Source organism: Cucumis sativus, chromosome 6 (genome assembly GCF_000004075.3).
Source record: "Cucumis sativus cultivar 9930 chromosome 6, Cucumber_9930_V3, whole genome shotgun sequence".
Lineage (NCBI taxonomy): Eukaryota > Viridiplantae > Streptophyta > Magnoliopsida > Cucurbitales > Cucurbitaceae > Cucumis > Cucumis sativus.
In genome coordinates, this window is record NC_026660.2 from 17,271,764 (window position 1) to 17,297,216 (window position 25,453).

The 25,453-nt window shown below is 28.6% G+C and overlaps 2 protein-coding genes across 2 annotated transcripts; one reads left to right on the plus strand and one right to left on the minus strand.

The window, feature by feature from the left end:
• The first annotated feature begins 594 nt into the window (after positions 1–594).
• Positions 595–4,516, plus strand: LOC101217779 (bidirectional sugar transporter SWEET1). The gene is made up of 6 exons (XM_004150675.3): positions 595–771; positions 880–916; positions 1,035–1,130; positions 1,220–1,499; positions 3,364–3,483; positions 3,972–4,516. The coding sequence occupies exons 1-6, from the start codon at positions 738–740 to the stop codon at positions 4,161–4,163; spliced, it is 759 nt and encodes a 252-aa protein (XP_004150723.1). The 5' UTR covers positions 595–737; the 3' UTR covers positions 4,164–4,516.
• A 6,683-nt stretch (positions 4,517–11,199) lies between these two features.
• On the minus strand, positions 11,200–12,229 carry LOC105435849 (mini-chromosome maintenance complex-binding protein-like). The gene is made up of 3 exons (XM_031888099.1): positions 12,034–12,229; positions 11,873–11,926; positions 11,200–11,521 (listed from the first exon to the last, which is right to left on the minus strand). The coding sequence occupies exons 1-3, from the start codon at positions 12,157–12,159 to the stop codon at positions 11,414–11,416; spliced, it is 288 nt and encodes a 95-aa protein (XP_031743959.1). The 5' UTR covers positions 12,160–12,229; the 3' UTR covers positions 11,200–11,413.
• Positions 12,230–25,453: the final 13,224 nt, after the last annotated feature.

The window sequence follows — 25,453 nt, forward strand, 5'->3', positions numbered from 1 at the left end:
TATTGGCCACGTAAAATGGATGAAATAATACCACACTAACCACCCACCACCTACATTTTTCAATTTCTAAACTATTATTCACCTTTTTCTTTTTCTTTTTCTTTTTTCTTTTAAATCCTACTCATAAATAAATAAATAAATAATAATAAATACATACAAAGCTTCAAATCTCTTTCTTCAAAGGAATAATCATTTAATTAAACCATTTGGACACTTCAACAATCATATAGTGATGAGTGTAAATAGACTTAGACCCCTATCATGAAATACTAATCATTCTTTACCAAATATCCAATTTATTTGACTTAAAATGAAAAAGAAAAAGTATTTATTTTGATGCATAATTATAAGAAAAATGAATGCAGAGAAGTTCCAAGTGTTCCACAATGATATTGATTGCAGAACGAGTTTTGAGAAAGAGGTAGCCGCAACTGGATAAGACTAAAACCCCTAAACAATATTTCAATTTTTAAATAACCCCTTTTTCTTTTTTCTTTTTCTGTTTTTTACTTTCAAAGTGTAAATTTTATAAATAAAAAACCCTGCAGTTACCGACGGAATAAATTCACTTACGAATCCATTTGCTTCTCTATATAAACTCCTCATCTTCCTCCCTCCTCTACTCCTTCTTCTATATACACTACGCTCTCCTTCCCAGTCCCCCCCTTGTTCCTCATTAACACTCTTTCTAATTTTTCTTCTTCTTCTTTTTTTCTTTTTTCTTCAATTTTTTAAATATGGATATTCCGCACTTCTTGTTCGGAGTTCTTGGTATGTTGGATGGATTAACTAGTTTTTGTTTTTTGCTTTCTTTTTCCATTCAAATCATGAATGAATGAGTTTTCCCTTTTCTTTATGTTCTGTGTTCTAATTGCGCAGGAAATGCAACTGCTCTGTTTCTATTCTTGTCACCAATGTAAGAACAACAACAAATTTCTTCTTTTAACTCTTGTTTTAATTTTTTTTTTTTTAAAAAAAAAATTGTTGCTGCATGTTCTTGTTGATCTTTTGTTAACATAATTAATTAAAATCAGGGTTACATTCAAGAGAATCATAAGAAGCAAATCAACGGAGGAGTTCTCAGGCATTCCATACGTGATGACGATGTTGAATTGCCTTCTATCAGCATGGTATGGAATTGAGTTAGAAGTGAGTGTTGGGGTTATTATATATATATATATGAAAGTAGATATTATTTTTGTTGGAAAATATAAAATAGGTACGGATTACCATTTGTGTCTCCGCACAATATATTGGTATCGACGATAAACGGAACGGGGGCGGTGATAGAATTGATATACGTGATGGTGTTCATAATATATGCGCCGAAGAAAGAGAAGGGGAAAATAGGAGGCTTATTTGGATTTGCAATGGGGGCTTTCACGGCGGTGGCGTTGGTGTCGGTCTTTGCGTTGGAAGGCAAAATCAGAAAGCTCTTCTGTGGTTTGGCTGCTTCCGTTTTTTCCATCATCATGTACGGTTCCCCACTCTCCATCATGGTATGTCTTTTCTTTTCTTCTTCTTCTCAAAAAACTTCCCTTTTAATCATTTCTTTATTGCTGTAAAAGAGGGATCAATCTTTTTCTTCTTCTTTACACATCTTGTTTTCTTTTTTTTTATTCGGAGGAAGTAATTGATGAATAATTTTTCTTTGCTTCTCGTGAAGTGAAGTTTGTGATCACGGCTTTGTTTTCTGTGGCAGCCTGATATGGGCTCATTTTGTCTTTTTTCTTCATTTTATTGCAAGTAAAACATTTTTTTTTGTATTACAGTTTTAACTAAGAGGCACTCTTTACATTTTCCAACATATTGAAATTTTGTTTTTTTAGATTTTAAATCACAAAACTTTTAAAAAACATTTACGAAATTTACCTATCAATGTCAGTTACCACTATCTTTCTCTTATCTCTTATCTCTTATCTCTATCTCAAATTTTGATCATTTTTTTTTTAAATATTTTGATTTATTTTGATCTATCAAAAATGTTTTTTTTATTATTTTTCTATTTTGTTGTAAAATGGTTTTAAAAAATGCTTTTTTTTTTTTGTTTTCTTAAAGTGACTTTTAACTCAATTATATGTACGACACAACTTTCTAAATTATTGTATGGAAAATTGATTCCTTTTGGAAAATAAATTAATTAATTTTATAATTTATACAATTGAGTTCAAGTTTTGGGGGTGAAAATCTAAGCTAAGGTGTGAAGACAAATGAGTTTTACTTTTTTTTCTTTGTTTGCTTTTTATTCTTTTGGGGATATTTTAAAATTTTAAGTTCAGTTATGAAAGCTAAAAAGCAAATATGTTTTAAATAAAAAAAATTGTTGAAAATATTTATAAACTATATGTAATGATATTAATTTAGGAGTTTCTATTCACATCTATTTGTGGTGATGTTTTGCTATATTGTTATATTTGTAAATAGATAGTGATCTGTTTTAATAGTTGAAAACATCTAAACTAAAAATATGAAGTTTGAAAAGAATACATGAAGTTATGGACTTTTAACTTTAGGACCATACTTGAAAAACACAACTCAGTATGATGTACTCTAAAATAAAAATAAAACTTTGAGAGACAAACTACATATAAACTATAAAGTTGAACAGATGGTTGGGCTCACAAAAATGACTGTTAGGACTCAGTGAGTAGAAAACCCTTAAGCATGCTTAGATTGCGTGACAATATATGATTTAAAACATGACATGCTCATCTAAATTTATCCTAAGAGGTATATTTGAGATGTGAATGAAAATTCAGAGCCAATTTTGAGAGATATATGGATATTTTAAAACATAATGAGAACTTTTTTTAAAAAAAAAAAAATATGTCCATTCAATGCAAAAAGGGAATCTCTCGAATTAATATTTGCTTGAAAAGAAGATGGTCCAAAACTTACTGGTGGAGAGTGGTTGAAACTTTCTTACTATAGAGATGAAGTATTCCAACTTTTTTCTTTCCAAATTTCAGTTTCGGACCTGTCCCTTCTTTTTTATTATTAAAAAATTAAAAATGAAAACCCTAAATCCTCTTCTAACATTTCACCTATCTTTAAACTATTTTCCTCACTTACGTTTTTTCCAGTTTTGGAAATATTATTGACTTGGGAAAGTGTTAGTTCAGAATCTTTTCATTCTCACCAAATCTTTTATTATTAATTCTTATTATTTTCATGTTGACTGTTTATGTTTTAGCATCAAATTGGCTAAAACCACCTATATATAGAACCTAACTAATAACTCAATACAAAATTAACAATGTATATTAGAAGTATGATCAGATTTGAATAAGTAGTAGAGATTTATTGTAATAGTAAACCAGTAAATGAAAATGTTTGGTGTGTGTGGTGTGTGGTGTGGTGCAGAGAACAGTGATAAAGACGAAGAGTGTGGAGTATATGCCATTTTTGCTGTCGCTGTTCGTGTTCTTGTGTGGCACGTCTTGGTTCATTTATGGCCTTCTTGGCCGCGATCCTTTTGTTGCTGTAAGTATTTCTTTTCCTTAAAAGTTCGATTTCAGTTAATTTCAGTTTGGTTAATGGTTGGTGTGATTTCAAATTAATGTAGATACACTACTCTGAGTTACTATTATTATTATTTTTTTTTGTTGTTGAATTTATAGTGTTAATAAATTGTCTATTTTGGTTAATATACATTTGAAACAGGACTATTATATAATATATCTGGGGGGTCTATTTATAAAAGTGCAATAAAAAATGTGTATATAAAATGGAAACGCTTTAACATAAAGTCAGACCAACATATATAGAAATGAATTAAAAGCGTATTGTATTTGGAGCTTTTATGATATGAGCCAATGAGTAAGGATGCGAGAAGTTCGATGAATTTGGTGGGAAAAGGGTGGGTTTGTGTTATTAAATAATAAATATTATATGCAATAATAATTGAGGTGAATTTAATTGGTGGGTTATTGATGTGTTTGTGGGGAATTGAAATGGGTATGGTTGGGCAGGTGCCAAATGGGTTCGGGTGTGGCTTGGGTGCGTTACAGCTGATTCTCTACTTCATCTACCGTGCTCCTCGCCCCGCCCCAGATGAGAAACCCACTAATAACGATGGCCCCAACATGGAAATGGGCCTGCACAAGCCCCAACTAGACAAGCCTCAAGCTACTGCCAAAGTGGACCGTGATGATCAAGTTTAAGCCAGACCACCGCCCGGTCTTATTTCTGGGGGTTTTCTCTCCCTATTATGTTTTTAGCCTTTTTTGTTTTCTTTTTCTTTTTTTCCTCTTTTATCTTTTGTTTTCTTGTAGAAGACGACATGTCGTTCTACACCCTCAACAAACTGATAGGAGAGGAACGACGTGTGTCTCCCTCCATCTTGTGATGTTTTTTCTGCTTTTTGGAAGAAAAAAAAAAAAAGATAGTTAATTGCTTGTGTATTTCGAACTTCCCAAATGTTACCGAGGAAGCCTTAGCTGACTGCATCTCCATTTTATCTTGTAAACATAAAACGAGTTGATGTTCGTGAGAGGGTTCAATTTTATATTACAAAGCTTCTATCTCAAAATTAATGGATAATGAAAAGATTAACTCACGCATCTAATAAGTCAATCCATCGTAATAAGATCATTTCCAATATATATGAATAATTTAAATGTTGTGCGAACCTTTTTTATCGATGATTATAGACTCTATGATGTACCTACTTAAGTTTGCGGGTTTTAATTAATTAACTTTAGATTGGAATGGTACACTTTTTAGACTTTATTCTTCCTCGATATTAATATCGAACTAAGCAGTAATAGATAAATCTATTAGACTAAATAAATAACAAAAAAAAAAAAAGAGAAGTTCATCGCCTTAAAATAAATAACACTTTATAAGAACAGTGTTGCAATATTAACTCAATAACTTAATTATCTAACTTAATTATTCTCTCCCTATCTAAATCAATCCTCAACATAAGGTTATATCTCATAAAACTAATATTGAGTAAATTTTACTAACTTGGGTAGTCACCCCACAATAGTATAGTCTGTTGAGAGATTTGGTATTCCCAAGATGGCTTCCTCAACAATAGCCTTTTTTTTAACAAAAAAGAAGACTACCACATACGTCTAAGTCTCTTCTGCCAATGAACAACTTTATCTATTCCCTGTGATGTTATACAAACATATGAAACACTATTAAGAACATTCCAAAGATAGTCATTATCAGTTGAACGAGTACCAACATAATAATAGAGTTTGCATTGTCTATCGCAACAAATTTATCCTTGAAGAAATTGACTGTGAGCCGCCCCTGATTACATAATTGGTTGATGGTAATGAGGGCTGTATCCAAATCCTTTCACCAGTTTAATATCATGCAATGATGGAAGACCAAGATATTAATTGCCTTTTTGTCAAGTACCTTTCCTTGTGCACCATCCCCAAAAGTGTCATGACCAAATCCACCCACTACAAGAACTCGGAGCTATTCCGATGCACAAAAAGACATCGACAAAAAGGACATAAAAAAAACGAGAGTCCCTCGACATTGTAAATAAGGCATCGACCAAGATTGCTAGGATCAACCTAATGATATACATCCTCAGGGAAAGAAAATTTAATTTTTAAATTTTAAATTTTTTCCGACGCAATACAAACAAATGTCGAAAATGTGGCCCCAATCCCCGACGTCACATTTAACACGTCGGAGAAAATAGAAATTAATATATATTTATTTTCATCATCCCCGACACAAGAACAGATACTCGGCGATGGAGACCACATGCCCGACGCCATGCAGGTAATGTCGAGGAAGAGAATAACTATTCTCGACGTTTCACTTATGATGTCGGAAATGGCTATTACCTTCCTCGACTTTAACGTTCTCAACGTCAAGACATAGGGGGTTTTCCAACATTTTCGATGTGCGTCAAAAATTTACCAATAAAAAGGGGTTTTCAATTATGTGACTCATACAAACGAAACAAAAGAAAAGAGAAAGGGGAGAGAGTTGAGAGATACCGAGAAGACCCAGTCGTCATTCACTGTCACTCGTCGCGGTCCCTATTCTGTTGTTCGTCACCTCTCACCTTTGATGCAATTAAAAGTTAATACATATACCAACAAGATGCAGATTCCTTTTCAGTGGCTCGATCATAGGAAACTCTAAAGTTAAGCGTGCTTAACTTGGAGCAATTATATGTTGAGTGGCCTCCTACGAATTTTCTTATGATGCATGTAAATGAGAACAAAGAATGTTGAAAGGACTCGTGTTGGTTTGTGAGGAGAATTTTCACTTTAATAAGCCTTTAAGACAAGTAAAGATGATGTTGCTAGATCATAGGGTATGCAGTAAAATTTTGGAGATCCGAATGTTGGGCTTGGGGCGTTACACCACTCAACTTGATAGATAACTTATCTTATCTAGGATTAGGAAAAAAACTCATATCCAAATCCTACTTAAACCGAGATAAATTCTATATCAAACTCCATATAAATACACACCATTATGATATCATATGAGGTAACTTAGACTTCTAACTTCTTATCTACTTTAATAATTCTCTTATTCGCCTAAGTATCAAAGCCAGTTTTCTTTGTTTTGTTGGTCCTTTCTTCTCCAAATTACAAATTCACCATTGTTGTGTTCATGTGGAAGGCCATGTGTGTTTTTCCTTTGTGAAAATTTGGCATCAACCACTACTAGAAATTTGGTCTTTCTTGGCACAAGCAAACTTTGATTTCTTGATGGTCATGGCAAAGAATCATCAAGAAAAATATTTTTCTTGATACAATGTTTATCTTGACAGTCATGTGCGTCAAGAAAGTTCTCTTATTTTGTTGAAGAAATACAAAAAAACATAAAAATGTGGATTCTTGATTTCCTTGATGGGCAAAGTTCCTTTAGTTTTGTTGATGGTCCAAAAACGTCAAAAAAATTATTTTTCGATGGACAATAAACATCAAAGATAATATATTAGTTGACTGGCAATGCCCATCAAGCTAGTTAGGTTTTTTTTATGGACGAGGTCCATCAAATAATGAATTTTATTGATTTGCAATAGCCATCATCGAAAAAAATTAATATATTTGTTTTGAATTTTCTGATGGGTCTAGCATTTCTTAATGTACAAGGACAAAAAAAAAATCATGAAAAAAGTCCATAAAGAAAAATGATATTTTGATGGGCATTGTCCATGAAGAAAAAAATTTATAATTTTGGGTTTATGATAAGATAATGGACAAGACTCATCAAGACATATGGACATTGCCCATCAAGAAAAATGGATAGTTGCAAATTTAGCAATTAAATTCAAAATAATTAAGTATATAGCAACATTTTAAAAAAATTGCAAATATAGTAAAATTTGTCAAATTCTATCAATGATTGAGTCTATCACTGATAAACCATGTTGTAAAAATTGGTATATCACTGATAGATCATACGAGTTTTTTTTAAATGTCGTTATATCCTTAATTATTATTCCTCAAATGGCCATCCATTACAATTACCCCAAGAAAAAACTATTTGACATGAAGCACATAATTTGGGCCCTCATTAACGGGCTCAGAAAACACTGTATTCATCAATAATATTCTTAAAATTTTACTATTTTTTTTTCAATTATTAATTTCTATTTATCAATAATACAATATTACTTTTTTAAAAGTTAACTGCTGTAATTATAATTAGATTGAAATAAGTGACTTTGTCAAAATCAAATTAGTGATTATGTTCAACTTTAATGAGTTGAATTAAAAGTTTGTAATTTATGGTTTTTTAAAATTTGTAAAAGCTATAGAAGTTAAACAACATGAGTTTAGCTCAATTGACACATGTATGTATCTGTGGACAAGAGATCTCGAATTCAAATCCTCACCCTTTTGCTGTTTATAAATTTAGATTTCAACATTACAAGAATCATTGAAGAGGGAATCAAGATCTAGATCATAAAGATGCTAATTAGCACGGAGCTGAGGTGAGTGTGAGAAAAGAAAAATGAGAAGTAAAATAGATTTTTGATGATATGTTTTAACCATCAAGAAATTTTGTTTTCTTGATGTCTGCCTACTTGATGGACAAAGACCATTAAGATAGACATTTTTTGACGTGTTTTGCACATCAAAGAAGGCGAAATTTGTAGTAGTGAACATAAATTATAGTATAAACAATTGTAAACTAGTTGTAGTTAACTATTAAATATTATTAATGGCAATAAACTATATTATTAATTTGTTTATGAACATATTTTACATTAAATAAAATTTGCATAATTATTATTTTATAATATTATATAATTTATAGGATAATTTTAACCTTTGGTCGTTAAAGGAAGTTAGAATTTAAGTCTTATAGTTTATAATTAGAATTTGCCCTATATAATTTGATAAAAAAAATTCATAAATATTCCTAATGGCAGAAGACTATTTCGGGAGGATTTAACAAATCAGAGGAACTATATATTAAGTTCTTACCTTCTCAAACCATGTCGACTAACTTTCTAACTTTATACCAATTATAGAGACCAAATTTACATGTGGTAGTCGCAAATATAGCAATTAAATTCAAAATAATTAAGTATATACCAACATTTTAAAAAAATTGCAAATATAACAAAATTTGTCAAAATCTATCAATGATAAAAGTCTATTACTAATAGACCACAAGTAGCAAAATTGGTCTATCATTGATAATCCATAAAAGTCTATCTGCGATAAAAGTCTACTACTGATACATTTTGCCATATATTTATAATTTTTTAAAAATATTGCTGCATACCTAATAACTATTTTAAAAATTGATGCCCACTATAATTGCCCAATTTACAATTTAACCAAAATTTATAATACATATTTATTTATTTTTAAACAAATGAGTTTAAAACATGGCATACAAATGTCTTTCTAAATATTATTATCTTTGTTTAACATAATTCTACATTTTAAATCTTCAATTTTAAATTATGATATAATGAAAATAATATAAACGTTGTTTTCAAACTTTTCACTACTATTTGTATCACCAAACGTGAAAATAGTATTTAGAAACAAATTTTAAATTATTTGTCAAACACATATTCACTGAACTAAGTGAATCTAATAACATAAAACAAAATATGAATTGTCAATTAAATAAGTCTAAATTTTGTTTGTTTGACAAATTTGCACCGAATGTGGTTTCATTGGGTTAAGATGTTGATGCAAACAACACAAATAGTTAGCATTTATTTTCTTTGGTGTTGCACCATTTTTTAATTTTCGTACTTATTTCAAATTTAGTAATATAGTTATAGATCATAACATAAAATTTATTTTCTTACAAATTAAATAAAAAAGTTTATATTTTGTACGACGCAACACGACACTACGCCATAAACGTGCCATCGAAAATCTTATGTTTGTCATCTAGCTAACGACTATACTTTTCAAATGATTAACTTTGATTCCTCGTAACATGGTAATTATGAACCTCACGACAATAATATCTTTTCGCTTTTAAGATATAAAACGACAAAAGTTTAGATTTTATTGTTTCGACATAGTACGACAAATTCATATACCTTTTGTTTTTTATGACAAATGTATAAGTGAGAGCGTGAGGATTTAGAAAAAGTATTAAACTAACCAAACGGTTGTCATTAATTAACGGTTTCTTCGACGAAAAAGTAATGAAGTTTTACCATAATTAGTTCTTTCCCAATGAAGCAATCATCCAACCATGCATGATGGTCAAATGAAAGAAATGTTTACCTAAGAAATGAAAATCTAAAAATTGTTTCAACATTAAAGTAACAAGAATGTCACATACAAAAAGATAATATATGAATCGCCAAGAAATTTAACCTCTAAGGACTAAGTAAATTCAAGTATGACATCTACATGATAAATTTATTCAGTTGAACCCAAAATTAACACAAACACGGATTTTGATTGCTTGAATTAATTTAGAAGTGATTTCCTTTTATGCCTTTAATTACTAAAATATAAAAGTGATTGGTACCTTACTTTTTTAGATTATTTCACAGTTTATGTATCAATCAAAATTCATTTTTTTCCCTTACTTTTTTTTCAACAGAAAGATAGGGTTAGATGAAAATTTGATTCACATTTTTTTCGATTTAAGTTATGAGAGGTCATCATTTAATTATGAATGTCAAGTAGTCTAATGATAACTAATGTATACTCTTCAAATTGTGATGCTACATCTATTTGTCTACTACATTAAAAAAAAAAAATTAAAAGAAGGTTTTGTGATATTGTTTTTCAATACAGTAAAATGAATGAAAATATAAATAAAGTGAACTTTCAAATTTTATATCGTGTATTTACTAATATTAGTAAATATTGAAATTGAGTTATATTTATAAATATTTTTGAATGGTTTTGTTTTTGAAATAATCTTTTAATAATAATTTCATAAACCTCAAACTTTTTTAAAAATATATTGGTATTGAATTTAAAGTAGTTAATCAAATAAGTCTTTTTAATTTTATCCTCAAACTTTTAAAAAAAAATATTGGTATTGAATTTAAAGTAGTTAATCAAATAAGTCTTTTTAATTTTATCCTCAAACTTTTTTAAAAAAATATTGGTATTGAATTTAAAGTAGTTAATCAAATAAGTCTTTTTAATTTTATCTTTTTCTATAAATATGGTGAGAAATATTTGGGGATTATCTTTAAAAATTATTAAACTCATATATTTATTAAAAAATAAAATTGAGAAACATATTAAATATTACAATAACATACTGAAAGTTTATTTTATTTGAATTTTGTTGATAGAGCATGTAATAGTTTAGTCTCTAATCCACCTATATATGTGATAAAAAATAGAATTAAGAATTAATAAAAGTAAAATTAGTTGTGTAAGATTGATAAACCAATTAGAAAATTTGTTTATAAATTATACCAAAGATTAGATATAATGAAAATTGTAAGAATTAAATTTGATAATATAAACAAGTTGGGAGTAGAGAAATGAAATTTGATAGACAAAATGATTGTTTATGTTAAATAAGTAGTTTTAGGATTAATTATAAAAAAAAAAAAAAATGATATATTGAAGTGATGTTTAGAAATGAATGAAACCAAAAAGATATATGATGAAATATTGTTTAATTAATGAAAAATGTTTTGTATGGTCCAAAGTTAAAAGTAAATGAAGGTTCAAAACCCCAACACACACAGGTCAAACCTGAGATAGATGAAGTAAGAGAAGGAAAATAGTTTTTGTGAAAATGATGTAAAGCACAACAAACAACCACTATTTATTCCTTTTTTTTATATATAGAAATTATTAAATTTAAAACACGTGCAAAGCACGTGAGAGTACACATACAACAACTTCATTAAACATAAAAACACAAAAACACACACACAAGACAACAGCACAAATAAAGAAACCACCAGACTAACTTCTTCTTCCCAACTCTCGCCGCCCCCCCCACCAGACGCCGTCTACTTCTTCCCCACCGCTGCACCACCCGACGCTCCTTCTTCACCATCAACTTTTCCCTTAGTCCCTCCAGTAGTAGTAGTAGGAGTAGTAGTCTGTAAGAAAATGCCCTAAAAAGAAACAAAACCCCATTTCCTCATTATTAAATTACTCCATCATACACACTCACTCTTCAACTTTCTCTTCTTCTTCTTCTTTTTTTTTTTTTTTTTTTTTTTAATATTCTAAAAATAAAAATGAATCATAATGAAACTTATTAAATAATTTTAAACCACAAAAAGAATTCGAAATGCTGATTACATTGTGAAATTTAAAAATATATAATAATAATGTGTCTGGGGTTTGTTCTATTTGAAGTATTATTATGTGTAAGGGTATTAATGTTGTGATTGAAAAAACAATTATAAGAGTATAAGGAAGAGAGGGAATTTTATGATTAGGTGGGGGTCGTTTGATTTTACATTATTCATTCCGGCGAGGCGCTGTTTCTCCATGGCCTGCATGGAAGCGATTGCCTGTAATAAATAAAATAAATATTAATTAAGAAGAAAGAAAATAATAATAATAATAATAATAGTAGGATAATATTGTAGTAATGAAATAATTAGTCGTGGAGTGACACCATTTCATACTGCCTAAGAGTCCTTGGCTCAGAGGTCAAGGAGAGGGATCTCTCAAGCCTAGAAGGGCCATTGTTGTTGCTGCTGCTATTGTTGTTGCTGCTGTTGCTGTTGCCATTGCTTGCCATTTTGAAAACAATAAAAGAAGGAAAGATAGAATAATAATAATAATATTTAAATAAAATTGAGAGAAGAAAAGAAAACAGTAAATGATAATATGTAGTGGGAGAAGGGGAAATGGGTATTTATAGGGGAGAAGGAGGGTAGATGCCAGTGAAGCAAATGGGGACGTGGCAGCCATGAGGACACTGCACAAAATAAACCTTCACATTTGGCACCTCTCTTCCCTTTTTAACTCCTCTCTCCCTAATGCAACCGTTTCTTTCTTTTTGCCCTTTTTTCCTCCTTTTCCTCAACCCTAATTAATCTCTATATTCTTATTATTATTGTTAACCTTTAATCAATCCCGGTTTGGTTATTTCAGTATCCCTAAACTATTCTATTTATTTAAGTATTATTTAAGTATGTGACCTCATCACTCTTTTGTAACTAACTTCCTTACATGGTGTAATGCAATACCTTGTTTACTTCTCAAGTTTAAGAGGAGATTTGAACCACTAACCTATATGATTACCAATACACACTTGGATGTCACTTGAGTTACGCTCACTTTGACACGCCATATAGTTAATTATAGACTATAATAGTTGAAAACACTAAACTATTATGATTGGAACTTTCAAGTATCGATCTATTCAATTTAAGAGTCGGGGTCCAAACAACTTTCTTAAAGAAAAAGTACCGGTCATCACATAGCAAAAATATACGAGAAATCTTGTTTTGATAGAGTTTCTTTTATGATAGAGATCGATTAATGATTGTAAATTTGAAAGTAGATATAAGGTTGAAGTTTGTTTTGGTAATAAAATTTGAGTTTTTTTAAAACTGTGTTTATAAACACTCAACTTGAATGTATAAATAAAACTTGTTTGTTTATCAATAATTTGAAGTCTATGTTTTTTGAAAATAATTAATGACAAGTTTCTTTAAAGTTACTAGAAGTAATGGTTAATAAAAACTTTGTTTGTGTATTTTAGAATATTAAGTAACAATGCAAATGCTCTCGTTAAGAATGAGGAAAATTGTAGTTGGAAATTTGAGAGAAATTAAAGCTGCATAAATTTTCAAAAATTTAAAACTAATGGAGCTTTAATTACTCTCTTGTTGCAAATTTAAAGTTACAGAGAGATGATTAGAATGTTAGAAACTTAATTACAAGAAGACAAAGTTTGTTACAAATTAAAATTCAAAAACTAAAATTCCCACATCTCTCACTTATTTGATATTTTAAAATTAAGCTGAGTGATTTTGAAACTCGAGGTCGAGATTTGAAAACTTCGAAAAAATAGTTTTAATTATGAAAAAGATTTGCTTTTTAAATCATTATATCATTCACACATCCACCATATTTTAGCTTAAAAATGTTGAAGTGTTTTTCCAATTGAAATAACTACAAATTAAAAGATTGGCTCAGCCTCTTTATAGAGTTTAAAGTTGATGAACTTTTTAAATATATATAGAACAATGGTATTCCTAATATTTTGTCAAAATTCAATTAAAGATTGTCACGACTTATATAATGTGGGTGCATATATAAATAAAAAATATGATGTTGATGTTGATGTAGATGTAGTTGATGTGTTAATGGAAGGTGGGGTTTGAATAATCAGAGGCCAATTCATTTAATGGCTTGACTGCGTCTTTCTTCTTTGTTTGTATTTTGCAGCTTTGGAAACGGTTGGCCATTGCTCTTTAATACCCTCTTCTCCCCCCTCGTAAATATTGAAACAGAACAATCCCCTCTTAATTTCTCTCTCTCCCTCTCTTAACTCCATTTTCCATCTCCAACGACTTCTCGCTCTTCCTTGTGAGTTTTTCATAATCGTAGCAGAATCGAACTATCAATCTTTAAAATACTTCAATCTTAAACGATTTATCTAATCGTTTGTTTTGTTTGGTTTCTTTTAACTCGTGTAATATATATTTTCTAGAATTTGAAGAAGTTAAAGCTTATGTTTGGTAACTATTTTTTATTTTTGAAAACAATTATGACTTTCTAGTCGTTTTAAGTCTAGTTTTTAATGGACTATAGATTTTAAAATCTTACACGTTTAAGTCATGTTTACCAATTCAAAGGAAAAGTGGTGTGATCCATTCTACGTTGATGTCCCAATTATAAATGTAATTTGATTTTGTTTACCTCTAAATATTTTGAAAACGTGATTTGTATTCTTGTCTTTATCGTTATAATTACCGTTTAGAGTCTTTAGAGGTCAATGAGTAATGATAATTATAGTTATATCATTTTTCATTATATTTTAGTCGTAATTGTAACGGTTAACAATTATTTCCACATAATTTTCAAACAAAATCAATTGAGTACTCTTTGTTGTTCAATCAGATTGTGGGTTTTGAATTTTGATTACAAACATGAAAGCTAAGTGGGCCTCATATCTCATTATACAAGATACTAGTAAACAATAATATTAAAAGAATTAAATTACATTTAATTTATTTGAGGTAAAAACGTGTTGTTCGTTGTTTAAATTGTTTGTTTGGTTTTAATTTAGTTTTTAGATTTCAAAATGTTACAAATTTAAGCTTGGGAGAGGTTGGTTTTGTTTTCAATCAAGTCTTTTTTTGTTTCAAGATTTACATTCTTTCATCCTGAGACATCTCATTGTAATTAAGACTTGAGATCGTCTAAATTTGAAAGTCATAGTTTAAAATGAAGTACATGATTGTGTAGATCTACACTTCTGTCTTTCATCTCGATGCATTGTATGCCTAAGATTGAATGAATAAAGGCAGAATTATTTCATCTCAAGGCATCTCGAGACATGATATGCTCAAAATTGTGTTTCAAAACATACACAATTATCGTTCTACACTAACGTGTATTATGCACATGTGATTGCTTTATTGAGTTTTGACTAAGGTAATTTTAGTATTTTACATTGGACATGTAGATTTTTTTCGTTTTCAATAAAAAACTCCACTTTTTTTATTAATTTTATAGATAAGTTGATAATAAGTCAGAGTGATTTAACATAATATATTATCATATGTATGAATTCATATACGTGTCTTCTATGTGATTATTTTGTATCTCGTCAGGCTTTTGCGAGTAAATACAAAGATTGTAGAACTAAATTAATTTTTAAAATTTGGACATATCGATTTAAAGTAAATTGACTACAAATATGAGATAATAAAAACCATTTTTATTTATTACTCTTAGGTATTCATATATTTTGTATTGTAGCAACTATTTTGACCAATTCTTGATGGACTTCTAGAGTGTACAATCGAGTCCATTTTATTTGGGCTTCCACCCAACCTCTTATTGGCCCTTTAAATACTCAACTGGGCCTTTCATGCAGTTCAATCCTCTATATATATTTAATTGTTGAAAGTTTATTTATTTATTTATTTTGTCAAATAGGAGCCAAATAAATTTATATCGTCTCCTACTTCTAAGTTTCAAGTATGTCAAATAAAAAAAAAAAAAAAAAAGAAATGGTAGGAGTTAGAAAATATCTATAGAGTTTTGTTGAAGATTTTTTATGAATGAGATGGATTTTGAGAAACACATTAATTATGAAATTGAATTAAAGGGGTTTTTATTTATATGTTGAAAAAGACAGGAAGACCAAAAGACCAACAGAAGTGGTAGGAGAAGGGAGAGGTGAGGTGAGACATTAGCAATTCATAACTAACAAATACTCAAATTTTGAATTCATTTCATTAGTTAATATCTGAATACATAAACGCATTCACCTTTCTTATTATTATTTCCTTTCCATCCATTTTCATAGCACCTTACAATACAACAAACCAACATTATTAATATATACATATATATATAAATTTTGAGTTACTTTCTAAAAATCTAAAGTTTTATAACATTTTACATAATTCATGAAGTGAAACTACAAAACCGATCCAATAAGGGATTGAGAATATCAATGAAATAGAGGAGAGCTAGAATATAGAATATTGGCACACCTATCTATCCAATAAGGGATTTTGTAATTGCACTCAAACAAAATGTAGAGTTTAAGAAGATAGGTGAGATTGGGTTTAGTACACACACTTCATCAAATAGGTCTTATATTCTCTTATCTCTTGCTAATTATGTCATGTACTTGGCAAACTATTAATTAAATGATTCTGTTTCTAGAGACATTTAATATCTTAATCATGAAGCTATATATTGTCGTAAAAATTAACTAAACATAGCCGGTTATCAATTTAATAAAACATGGTTAGAAATTCAAAGGTAAGAAAGAAAAGTCGATGTGTATCAACAGTTCTCGTTTAGTTTCACTTTCCTTCACACCGACATACTTCTAATAAATATAAATAATGAAAAGAAGAAAAAGTCAAACTAATAAGTTTTTTTTTTTTCATGCTTTCTTTAAAAAACAATTAAACTAATTAAAACATATGTTGACCTAAAAGAATATATAAGAAAAAGTGAGATAAAAGGTTAATTAGGGGCATATATATTTGTTAAATAATGATGTGTAAGTTAAGAATAAATAGGCATTACATTGGATTTCCTTTCCATGGTTATTGCTCTTTGTTTTTCTATTTTGTCTTTAATTTCTTTTCTTTTAATGCTATTTTTACTCTAAATTTTGAAATTATTTATTTTAGATTTTCCACTTTCAATAAATAACTATTTTAGCACACTAAATATATTCAAATATCTTGCAAATCCATTCATCCATTTTCTTTTCTCTTAGTGTTCCCCCTCTAATGTTTTTCAAATTATTTCACTTGTTCATGATCAACTCAAGCCAAAATCATCTTTAACGTTTTATGTCAATGGTCACTAGTTAGTAATTTTTATTAGTCTACATTCATAGTACTTTAACACTAATTGTACAAAAAAACACATTTTGAATTTATTGCATGTCAAAATAAACTTGTGTGTACAAATGTTTTTTAAAAAAATGTAAACAAGAAGCATATGAGTTTTTTTTTTAAAAAAAAAAAAATTAACATGTTTTTTCTCTTAAAAAGTGCTTAAACAAAAAACGGTTTGATCATAGTCAATCCAAACACGTCATTATACTTAACTTGTTTTATGGGTACGTCTCTCGATAAAGATTCAAGAAAAGTTATGTATATAAGAGAAATAAATAATCATTCACAAAATTGAACAAGAGTAAAATAAGAAATCTCTCGTTGAATCCTCAAGACTATTTATACATTTAATTCAATGCATAGAATATAATAACTTATTTTAGTATTGTCAGTTCATTCTCAAAAATGGTTTTGATCGATACATTTTCTTGAGTTGCATGCTTTATATTCTTTCTAGTATTGTATTTTTTCTTTAGGCAAAACAATCAACAAATACTACGGCTAACTCTTTCACAATTTCTAAAGATTTAATATGTGGAGAACACAATTTAGATAAACTTATTTCCATATAAAAAAACAACTTTAAAATGTACAATATTTCTAACAAAAAAAATGTTTTCAATAAAGATTTGAGTCCAATTTAAACTAAAGAAACCTGATTTTAACGTGGGAGGAAGAGACATAACTAATCTTTCTATTAAAGCAAGTAGACAATATTAGTTTGTAGGTTATTGTGTGGTAGTAGCCAATAGTACTTGACAACTATTGCTCATACATGTATATGTTTTTGTGCAACCTTATATGAATTTTGTGAGAATTGATTACTTCTATACACACTTCTAAATATGGAGCTTTCATATTTAATCGATATTATGTACTCATTATTGAAATCCATACCAGACCACAAGAATAAAGATAACATAATCGAAAATTTAAACACAGTTTTAAAAGTAGGTGGAGTAAAACTTTAATTTTTATTTCTATTTTCACAGTTAAGGTATTTAATTACCTGTCAAACATAGTTAAGCTACTTCATCTTCCTTATATTTGAGAACATCAAGATCGTTTAAATATTATTTTAACTTGATTTAAATGAACGAATAATCGTTTACCTTTTTCAATGCGATCGTTTAAATTTGAAGCATTTTTTCATCGTTTAAAACGAACTACACGATTGTGTTGGTATGATTTAAATGATCGTTTATCATAGTTAATACAATCGTTTAACATGGTCAACACAATCGTTTGATTTGAAGTTTTTAACAATCATTTACATTAGACTATACGATCACGTACTATAATCAACGTGATCGTCGTTTACCATAGTTGACACGATTGTTTAAATTGGAAGTTTTTTTTTTTTTTCATCTTTAAAAAGAACTACATGATCGTGTATTTTGACCTAAATGATAGTAGGTCATTTGTTTAGACTATAGTATACAATCGTTTAGAAGAAAATGACTTGTGTATAGTAAATATTTTTATATTAAATAAAGAATAAAATATAAATAGGGGCATTTTAAACTGAATAAATAAATAAATAAATAAATAAATAAATAAATAAGAATATGATGTGGCAGTGGCTGGAAAGGGCATAATTGTAATAATAATAATAGTAATAAAAAATAAGAAGAAAGAGGTTGAGAGAGATATTGGGGGGAGGGAAGAGGAATGAGGAATGAGGAATGAGGATTGAGGATTGAGGATGAGGTTCGTGGGCTACATTCAATGTTCATCATTGGAAATCATTTTATTTGCCTCTCCCACTATTCTTCATTCCATACCCATCTCTCTTCTTATCACTTTTTTTCTTCTCATTTCTACCCCTTTCTTCATTTCCTAAACAAACCCTCAATACTACCTTCCTATTTGCTCCTTCTATTCACTTTTCACATTTTTCATCTTTAATATTGTTTACCACTAACATAATCAATCTAACTTCTGAATTCATCTTTTATCCGGCACCTCAAAACTCATTTAATTTTACTTTCAACATTTTCATCCATACTCATTTTTGCTCCTTCAAATTTACTTCATTTTCTCAACTCATGCTTGATAGAATTTCATCCACATACCAATTTTTTAGTACTTTAAATTTGGGATACTTTGTGAGTGTTTTTTATCTGTGATTATTTGTTGTGTGAGTATTTTTCGACAATTCCTTAGAGTCTATGATATACATGAGTCATACTTATTTCAATTTTTTTGTTTATTCTATTCACACCTTTTATTCACTCTCAAATTAGAGAATAGAAAATAAAATTTAACTACAGTTAACACGTTCCTAATGTAATTATTTGGATTTCATCCTTTCTTTTCTTTTACTATTTAATATAGGACAATGCCAAAATTCAATCATCCTAAAATCACTATTAAATTTGTTTTAGATAAAATATCTAAAATTATTTTTAGACTTCCCTTATGAAAGGGAATTTATCAAAGAGATACTTTAATTACATTATTGTATCAAAAAGTTAAAGTTCAAATAAAGAGCCCTTAAAGAAATAGAAATAGAAAAGAAAAGGGTTTTAGCCACTATATATATATATATATATATATCAATAATTTATCAGTAAATATTTATTTTAGAAAAAGTAGTTAATTTAGAATCAGTTTAAATTGAAAAAAAGAAAATTTAAATATCATTTTCGTTATTAAAAGTTACTTGAAAATGTTTGACAAAGTGTTATAAAAAAAAAATTTATGTAAAAGTTTGTTTAATTAGTTTACTACGTCCAAAAATAGTTTCTAATAATATCTAACTAATGTAAATCATAAATGGCAATTATAAAACACTATGAACAAATAGCATAGAATGATGGTAGTTAGAAGTTGATCATATGATCTCAAAGTATGGTAGCAATGGTTGTGGTAGTTAATTGCTAAGTTGTGACCTTTGGTAGTGGCGCCTAAGTTGTGGGCAAGTGCATTGGTGATGGTGATTGATAGAGTAGCCATCGATGGTGATCATTAGAGTTGGAGGTTACAGGTAGTTGTGCTAAAAAGTTAGTAGTCCTGGTCATCAATGGTAGCGTCATTGGTAAAGGTCGCCAAGTTGGGCCGATGAAGGAGCTATAGTTGTTATCGACAACTCCAGAGGTAGTGAGAGTATTTTGGTAATATTATGTGTTATCAAATTAGGAAGAGATTAACAATTAAATACTAAAAAAATATTTTTCTAAAAATTGATTTAGAGTGTTTACCTCAAACTAATTTATTTTATAAACTCATATTTAAAGGTTTACTTGCATAAATGGAAAAAAAAAAGTCTAAAATAATAGCATATATACCACAAGAATAAAATAATTACATATATAACACAAAAAATAGTAAAAGACTAAATTACCCACGTGTAACCACCATTTGAGTGTTTTTTTTTTTTTTTTGTTGAATTTGTCGGTTTAAAAACTATGACTGAGGAAGAAAAGTGAAGGGCTAAATTGATATTTTTAGGAATATTGTTTTTTAGTTTGTTTTGGCTTTATTTTTTAAAAGCTATTTTGGGTGTTACCAAACAGTGGTATATTTATTTTAAGTGAAAAAGAAGTTGTTTGAAAAGATATTGTGGATATTTGTAGGGTATGATATTTGATTAATTGGTATAAAAGAGGTCGATTCCCTGTTGGGTGACTAATTTAAGTAAGAAAGAAATGCATGTTGCCCAAGTGGTTGGTTAATTTATTATTTTTCAAACAAAATAAATGTTGTTTTAAAGACTTAAATTTGTAATCATCTCTATCTTTTTAATTATTCTTATTTTATAATAATAATGATAAACCCTTCCATATTTTTCGTTATTTCAGTGTTTGCCAACACTTTTTCACTTTTCTTTTTTATTTATTATCTTAAAAGAAGAAAAAGAAAAAAAAAAAAAAAACCAACTTACACTATTAACAATATGGGTTAATTGCTCAAATTGAGAGATCTTTTAATTGGTTTACCAATATTTTCATCCAACTTAGTAATTGGCCATGGTGATGTTATAATTATATAATTATAACCTCAATTCTTGTAGTTAATTTTCTTTGATTAAAATCATATAAGCTATTTACGTTTTTACCCTTGGCCTTAAATGACTTCGAAACTGACAGGAGAAAGCTGGGCAGGTTTTCATGGATTCATTTGGATGACATTTAGGTTGCATGTGTTATAAGGAAAAAGTGCATTCATTTCCGTTTTATTCTTATAAATTTTTATTTTAATAATTATCACCAAATTCCATCCTCATTTAATATATTTTCAATAAAAAATAACAAATTATTTAAAATTATTTTACAAAATCAATCTAACTCCTGTTTTTACAAAATGCATTATTGGTTCATGAGGTTTGATCCGTTCAGGTTTATTTGAGTTTCAAAGTTCTAAAACAAACACTAAATACTTCTACATGGTTCATGACTGAACTTTAAGTTAAAATAATGCTTACGAAGTCTTTTTCTGTCGACATAGACGCTAATTATAACTCAAAATATATATAAAAAAAAAATTAAATTGAAAATAGCTTCATGTGCCCTAGTGTCTACTTGTTGTACTTGAAGCGTTAGCGTGAGCCACTTGAATCTATTGGTGAACACCATATAGCTTTGGTATGTCTCTCGAACGGTAGATTGTAGTAGAATTTTATGTGTTCTTGTTGGAAAGATTATGTATGTTTATTGTTTACAATATTTTTTCTTATTTGTCCTCTACAAATTATGGTATGCCTCTCTTTCCTCTATGTTTATTGTGCATGTTTATGTGATAGTGATTCTTTTTTTAACGGTTTTGTTATTTAAAATAATTTTTATAATAAACATCTAACTTTATTAGTTTTCTTCTTACATTTTTGGCAACCAGTAAGAACACATGCAAAACATGTGAACAAGTGAAATTTTAAATTTCAAATTTTAAATAGTGTTTAATTATATAAAAAATGTAAAAAAATTAATTTAAAGTTTAAAATAGTATATAATTTTAATTTTGTTTTTAAAATATTCAAATATTATAAGTTGGTAAAGTAAAATATTTATAATTATATAATATAAATAATTTATACAAAATAAAAGAAAATTTAATTACAAAGCAAAATATCTATTTAAAAATTTTAAATTATACCTAGCTTAGAAATTAAATCTTTTCATGATATTTTAATTTTTTTATATGGAATTGATTGATTAAAACATCTTTTTATTCTTTCGTTTGGAAAATCTGTGTTATTTTGATTGTAACCATCAACGATTATTATCTAATGAAATCATAAGATCAATAAAATATTATGAAACTGAAATTTTATTAACTATATTCTAAATTGTAAGAACAAAATGTTTTATTGAGTCAATACAAAATTAATAAACTTACGGTGTCAATACAAGATATCTTTAGTTTATATATATATATATATATATATATATATATATATATGCTATTATTAAATCCAAATCTATCAATGATAATGAGGTGACCATATTGAACAATTAGAGTTGGCTAGAGAATATAAAAGACCTACATAACAACATAAGTTGATGAATACACAACTATATAACTACAAAATTATATATAAAAACAAAGAGTAAATTAGTGAGCAATCATAATATAACAAAAAATACTTTTTTTTTTCATTCAAAATAAAATAAAGAAGTAAAAGAGAAGAAAAGAATAAATAGTGAAGTGATATAAATAAAATCAAACGATGAATAAAGAAGTCTCTCCAATCCAAAATATAATGCTAAAAAAACAACCACAATCTAAATTAATGAAATATAGATATGTTGTAGTGCATGATAAGTATTGTGGGAGTATTGCTTATTCGACATATATTAAGCATTACTATTGTGTAAATTGGAATCCCATTGTGCCTTTTATGTAAAAAATGGTCGTCTGTCTTTGCATTTCATCACGAAGTTGGGATAGTTCTTATGTATTCCTCGAGTTTTCTCTCTTTCGAGAAATACAATGTTAGTCCTTTCATTACGTAAAGTGCAGATATGAGGATCCTCCAAAATAATTGAACCGAAGGTGAAAAGAATATTGACGGCTCCTTCATAGTATTTGACTGGTCAGTTTTCTCCGATGTGGAATGTGTAAATAAGAGACTAAAAGAGTAAAGAAGAAAGAGAAAGTCTGCCTTTCCGATCTGACGATCTTTCTTAGCACGGATGAGTGTTCTCAACTAATTGAAGAATGAGCCCGGTGGAATCATTAGTAAAGAGTAAGAAAATCCAGTGGAAAGATCTTCTTAATAAGAATTGGAGGCGCAATGAAATATGCGTGGAGTGCAAGTCATTCATTCTATTAAAGACTTCTGCAGACGTTAGGCTCCATAATAAGACGGTAGTTGCCAAAAAAGGGACTAGCTACAATCGTCGAAAAAAATTGTCAGAAGTTAGTTAATATTGATGCTGAAAAACGATAATGAAAGGTTGGCGTCAGTAGTAGTAGTAAGTTGGCCAACAACGACCACCGAAATATAGTTGTACAAATTTGACCGACGACAGTAGTAAAAAAGCAATCATAAAAAAAACGGTTACTCGAAGTTGGCCATCGATAGTGACTAAGAAATTGTCGACAAAAATGTGATTGATCGCCACAAAACAACTCATAGGAAGTCGGTTGACTCCAGCCACTAAAAACGGTCTTCAAAAGTTGATCGATGACAGTTTCAAAAAAGCGGTCATCGAGAGTTGGATGATAGCAATTACCATAGAAATAGTGAGTAGTTGAGAGTTGATTGATAAATATTGAATTAAAATAAATAATTCATGGTCGGAATTTCATTTTAAAATGTGTTATAAAGTCACAAACATGGTAAAACTTTTGGAGGGTTACATTTTATAGAGATTATTATTTTAGTTGGTGTAGTGTAGTTATGTATGGATTAAAGTATATGAAAAAAAGGAATAGGAGAAAAGTGAATGGTTGGAACATTCCATGAAATGAAAAGTAGGTTTTTGCAATATGTGATATTGACTTGAAATTTTGGTAGGCACAATGAAAGGGTAATTATAAATTAAATTTTTGTAATGATACCTTAACTACAAATATGTTTGAGTGGAAGGGCCTAATAAGGCAAAATAAAATAATAATAATAAAAAGACATCTCAAAAGTTTTGGAAAATGGACTTTTTCTTTCTTACTTTTCTTTTCTATTGTGTTTTCATTCAACATTTCTTACTAATAAAAAAAAGTTTTTACTTTGCTTATTTTTGTTATGTTTGACCAAATCCACTTTTCCTCTTCCAAGTTCAATATATATATATACACACACACTTAAATTGCTAAATGGTATTGATGATATGTTAATTTTTTTTGACAAAAATAAATTACAAAACACTTTTGATTACTTCAAAAAAAAAAAAAAAACTTGAAATATCTAGTGAAAGAATAAAATAATTATTTTCTCCCTTGTTCGGTAAGAAATAAAATGTAAAGTAGTTCATTTTAGGGCAAGCAGTAGCAACCTAACGATAATCTTAGGATCAAGTGCACTGACGTTGAAAGTGCAGCTCGAATCAAAATGAGGCTAACGGGCCTATAAATACAAAAAAATTTATCCTTTGTTATTTTCAGGATAAACAACGCCAAACCTATATGGACAAATAGTATATCTCTACATATTTTGATTTTTTTCAACTATTTAAAGTAAATTTATAATTTATTTTTGCAACTAATAAAATATTTAACATGTTATCAATACAATCATCATGCATCTACGTCAACACACAACAGTCTAACGCGCATTTTGTTAACTTCAAACTAAGTTAAAGGGATCATTTAGAAGTATTTTGCAAACGTGATGGATCAAATTATTTATTTTATACTAAATCTTTTAGTATATTTGGCCCTTATTTAACTTTTTAATGAAAACATTGTTTTAGTTTGGTAGATAAATAATTTAGAACAAATTGTTTTATTTTTTTCAAATGTTTGAATAAGTAAATAGAAAAGAAACATTGAATAAGGACTCTTAAATTTGTAAAACATTAAAATCAACCCTTAAACTTATAATAAATATAAAAATTGGATGTCACATATGATAAAAATTAAATTCTCAAAACTTTAACGATTTAGAGTGATTTATTTGTTTTTGGAAGTTTGAAAATATGAGTGGGGATTTATTATTATTATTTGTATAGGTTTGTTAATTGATGAGAAATTGGGAATTTGTTTATAGATTAATAAGATGTGAATATATTTGAAAATGGATATAAATGTCAACTTCAACCAATGATTCGAGGATAGGTGGAGGAGTTTGGGGAAAAAGAGAGGGAAGAATGTAATTAAAGGTGAGCTTGAAGGGGAGTAATTGGATGAGCGCAGGGGAGCAGAAGCTAATATCGTTACACTCACGCGCTGAATGGATGGATGAAAAGAGATGTTATGTATGTTATTGTACATGTTATGTATGTTAAAAAGAAGAATAACATTTGACTTCATTTCTTTGAGACACAAATGAAACGAGGTAAAAAACACAACAAAAGAAGAATGAAAAGAAAATTCAATTCCATCTAA

What these genes read in the sequence shown, in the direction of transcription:
- LOC101217779 (XM_004150675.3), top strand. Translation starts at nt 738, where the DNA reads ATGGATATTCCGCACTTCTTGTTCGGAGTTCTTG. An exon ending in AATTGCCTTCTATCAGCATG is followed by an intron (nt 1,131 to 1,219) that starts GTATGGAATTGA and finishes AATATAAAATAG; the next exon opens with GTACGGATTACCATTTGTGT. An exon ending in GTTCCCCACTCTCCATCATG is followed by an intron (nt 1,500 to 3,363) that starts GTATGTCTTTTC and finishes GGTGTGGTGCAG; the next exon opens with AGAACAGTGATAAAGACGAA.
- LOC105435849 (XM_031888099.1), bottom strand. Translation starts at nt 12,159, where the DNA reads ATGGCAAGCAATGGCAACAGCAACAGCAGCAACAACAATAGCAGCAGC. An exon ending in CTCTTAGGCAGTATGAAATG is followed by an intron (nt 11,927 to 12,033) that starts GTGTCACTCCAC and finishes TATTTATTACAG; the next exon opens with GCAATCGCTTCCATGCAGGC. An exon ending in GCCTCGCCGGAATGAATAAT is followed by an intron (nt 11,522 to 11,872) that starts GTAAAATCAAAC and finishes GTTTCTTTTTAG; the next exon opens with GGCATTTTCTTACAGACTAC.